The sequence below is a fragment of the Panthera pardus genome, unplaced genomic scaffold (assembly GCF_024362965.1).
Source record: "Panthera pardus isolate Hobbes unplaced genomic scaffold, ASM2436296v1 HiC_scaffold_12, whole genome shotgun sequence".
NCBI classification, from domain to species: Eukaryota; Metazoa; Chordata; class Mammalia; order Carnivora; family Felidae; genus Panthera; species Panthera pardus.
In genome coordinates, this window is record NW_026526677.1 from 15,038,317 (window position 1) to 15,042,859 (window position 4,543).

At 38.9% G+C, this 4,543-nt stretch overlaps 1 protein-coding gene across 1 annotated transcript; it reads right to left on the reverse strand.

Moving 5' to 3' along the window:
* Nucleotides 1-2,653: 2,653 nt before the first annotated feature.
* LOC109245270 (olfactory receptor 4C11-like) lies at nt 2,654-3,568 on the reverse strand. The gene has a single exon (XM_019412574.2). It carries the CDS (start codon nt 3,566-3,568, stop codon nt 2,654-2,656), a length of 915 nt encoding a protein of 304 aa, XP_019268119.2.
* Nucleotides 3,569-4,543: the final 975 nt, after the last annotated feature.

The following is a 4,543-nucleotide window of genomic DNA, read 5'->3' on the forward strand; positions in this document are numbered from 1 at the left end:
TCCTAAAACTCAAAGTGAAATGCTTTCTCTCCTTCATAATCTCAACTCCATTACTACTCTTTTCTCCTCTCCTCTCTTCCCTTCTGTTTCTATAGCAATACTAAACTGTAGCAATTCATAGCAAAGCTAAATTTGTGGCAAAGCAGGCAAGGAAAGTAGCTTGTTGATGCCTTTTTTTTTTTTTTTTTTTTTTTTTTTACCAACCAAGAAATTCCTGCCTTATCCTCTACAGGATTTGTACTGTGAGAGATTTTCCAGGACAGGAGATGAGCTTTCAATACATCCTCCAGGGGTGCCTGGGTGTCTCGGTCAGTTAAGTGTGGACTCTTGATTTCAGTTCAGGTCAGGATCTCATGATTTGTGAGTTCGAGCCCCGCATTGGGCTCTCCGTCGATGGTGCAGAGCCCGCTTTGGGGTTCTTTCTTTCTCCTTTTCTTGCCGCTCTCCTTCTCTCAAAATAAATAACTAAACTTAAATGAATAAATAAATTAATGAATACATGAATGCATATATAAATAAATATATAAATATATAAATAAAGCTTCCAAACTTTTATTATCAGAGTTTGAAGGTCCGCCTTTACCCCCAGGGAAAAATGCTCATGCAAAGCCTCTCAGATTGGCTTTAGATGAGTTTATCTGCCACACTTTACACGCCAATCATCAGATCTATAGGAAACTACTCTCGATTATATTTACTCTCAGAGACAGACTCATTGGCCACTCCCACAGGGACTGGCTCCTGTTGTCCATACTCATTAGTTAAAAGTACCTGAAACTAGAATGGAAATCTGATGAGATACATGAAAAACATAAACCAAAACACCGAAGTGCTTATCCCACTCACTAGTCCATATCTTTCCCACGAGGGAAGAAAATCTCTCAAGGAAGCCAAATTATCATGCGAAGTTTGCTTGATAAAGGTGGAATTCAAGAAGCCATAGCCTGAAACGTTTCTCCCAATCCAGAAGTGTACGTGCCATGCCAAGCAGCCGAGCAATCTTATCCACTAGTCCGTGAAACACTTCTTTGCACTAGGTCTACACCTGTTGCATAATGAGAAGTATTGCCTCCTTGACATATTTTGTTCTGTATTTCCAGGTTGGAATCTTACTTCTGTGGACATCTTCTCTTGGTGGATGGAATATTATAACAGTAGCTCTGTTGTCTCTGTCAGTTGTTTTTTTCATATGTATGATCTTATCCATGAGGTGTTGGTTTTCACGATGTAACTCTCACAATTGTATAAAACTGTCACCAATTCACCAACCGATGATTAGGGAAATGCCCATGGATTTATATCACAAATATATATGAAACTCAGAATATGAACAAATAATGAGAAGCATGATGAACAAAGAAAAAAGATATTAAAGTACATAGAGAGTAATTATGGATTAATACAATGAATATATTTGTTGTAAGCAGAATTGTCCTGTTTGGGGTGCCTGGGTGGCTCAGTCAGTTAAGCGTCAAACTCTTGATTTCAGCTCAGGTCATGATCTTCTTCGTGAGATCAAGCCCTGCATCAGTTTCCAGGCTGACAGTGAGGAGCCTGCTTGGGATTCTCTGTCTCTCTCTCTCTGCCCCCTCTCTCAAAAATAAATAAATAAACTTTTTTTAAAAAGTCATGACCTATCTTGTTGTACATGTTCAAAAGGCAAAAAAAAAGGAAAAAAGGGCCAATTTTTTTTCAATATATAAAGTTTATTGTCAAATTGGTTTCCATACAACACCCAGTGTTCATCCCAAAAGGTGCCCTCCTCAATACCCATCACCCACCCTCCCCTCCCTCCCACCCCCCATCAACCCACAGTTTGTTCTCAGTTTTTAAGAGTCTCTTATGCTTTGTCTCTCTCCCACTCTAACCTTTTTTTTTTCTTCCCCTCCCCCATGGGTTTCTGTTAAGTTTCTCAGGATCCACATAAGAGTGAAACCATATGGTATCTGTCTTTCTCTGTATGGCTTATTTCACTTAGCATCACACTCTCCAGTTCCATCCACGTTGCTACAAAGGGCCATATTTCGTTCTTTCTCATTGCCACGTAGTACTCCATTGTGTATATAAACCACAATTTCAAAAAGGGCCAATTTTTAAAGATGATACAAAGAGAAGACAAGCATCAAATAGAGGCTTAATTAGATGGTATGTATGCTCCTGTGGGATCATCAGTTTCTTGTAGTGACTTTGCGATATTCACCGTTGAGCCAGAAAAGACAAGATCCAGATCTGATAGTGTCAGAATCGATTTGCCAACCAAATAGGTCAGTCAAAATTAGGGGCCAATTTTTCAACACAGGTCAGAAACATGGAAAAGAGAAACACACCAGAATAATATACGAAGGAGGGAGCTAAAGCTATAGATACAACAGAATCTGGCTACAAGCTGCAATGCAGACAGCAGAAGGGAAGAGTGGTCTTATCTTCCCATAAATACCACTGTACTAGATGTTTAGGCACTCTGTGATATTGGCTCAAAATAATACGGGTCCGTGCTCTGCAGTCATTCTGCCTATGTCTCCAAAAGTTCTACTGGGAGAGAATTCAATTGTCCACGTCAGGATGAAAACATCTTCTCTTTTCTATTAATCCAATTTTATTTACGTTGTTACGGAATTAGCAATTGGAGTCCTCTGCTTTTTCCCACCTCAAGTCAGAGTTTGCCACACCATAACTTCCTCATTGCATTCTTCACTTCTGCATTTCTCAGAGTATAAATCAGAGGGTTGAGCAAGGGTGTCCCAATAGTGTAAAACACAGCCACCATCTTATCCACTGGAAATGTAGTTACAGGGCGAGTATATGTGAATATACATGGAACAAAGAATAAGATGACAACGATGATGTGGGATGTGCACGTAGAGAGGGCTTTCTTTCTTCCTTCTGCACTCTGGTTATTCAGAGAATGTAAGATGAAAATATAAGAGAGAAGCAGGACGACGAAACTCACCATGCAGATAGCCCCACTGTTAAAAACTATGAGTAAATTGATTACATAGGTGTCCATGCATGCGAGTTTCAACAAAGGTGGCATATCACAGAAATAATGATCAATAACATCGGGTCCACAGAAAGGTAGTTTCAAAGCCAAGAAAATCTGTGCAGAAGAATGGATACAAGACACGACCCAGGCTAGATTCACCAGTGTGCCACAGACATGCCGGCTCATGATGATAGTGTATCGCAGGGGCTTACAAATGGCCACATAGCGATCAAAGGACATGAGGATAAGCACCAAGATCTCCATGCACCCAAAGAAGTGAACTGCAAAAACCTGGGTCATGCACTCGTTGTAGGAGATGACTTTCTTCTCAGATACAGAATCTACTATTAACCTAGGAGCAGTGGTTGTTGAGAAGCAGGCATCAGCAAAGGATAAGTAGAAAAGGAAGAAGTACATGGGGCTCCCAAGTGTCCGGCTGTATCTTATGGTCATCACAATAAGTAAATTTGCCAAAAGGGTTGCGAGGTATAGAAACAAGAAGACCACAAACACTACTTTTCCCTTTACAACATTCTGTGTTAACCCAAACAGAACGAACTCATTCACACTGCTATTCGACTCCATGGTCACAGTGAACGTAGAAAAACACAGCTGAGAAATTGTTCATCTGCGAGAAAGTTGGGGAAATGGTGACTTAGCAACAGCAGTGGACTTGATTCAGAATTGCACTCTTGTGGTTCTAAATCAACGGTTCTCAGTTTTTTATGTATTGTAATCACTTGGGAAACTTTTTGTTTTTTAATGCTGATGTCCACGCTTTCACCATGAGCATTAACTGAAGGTCTTCCAATGTGGACTGAAATTTTGAGAGGGAAAAAAAATCTCTCAAGTGATCGTGACCTCTGCCAAATTCTGAGAACTAATGACTTTGCTGTATGATCTTGATCAGGTCACTTTAATGTCTGGAAGCTTTTTCTTCATTTGCAATTAGAGATACTAATAGTTTATTAAGTACGTACGTATGTGTATGGTATATATGTGCATGTAACGTATATGCAGCTCAATTACTGAAAAGTAATAACCTTGTATGATTTTAAAACATATACACTTGGAGACTCTCTCTTGAAAAAAACACATTTCTTGATTTGGACACTGGTTTGTACCAATTATTCCTGACCTCTTTGGTATCTTGGTTAGATTATGCTGTAAGAAGAAATTATTTCCCCAAATTCAGGTTCATGGTGGCCATAATTTTACCTATTACTTCAGCTTAGGAAATTACTACAATTTGTCTTTATTCTGTCTTACAATATTTCTGTACCTTTCAATATTGATGTGAAATGATCTATAATTTAATATGAGTTTTGAGATCCTCTTCCTTTCTGATAAATCACCAGTCCTTCGATGAATTAATAACAACATAAAACCAGTCACCAATATGTACTAAGCACATACTCATATCTTCAATCTATGTAATAGGGCATAGATATGTCCTCAACCTCTTTACAACAAAGTTGGAGGGATAACACACTTCTAGATAAGATAATTAACTACATAAGAATTATATACAATTCTATGTGATAATGCTGAATGCATTTG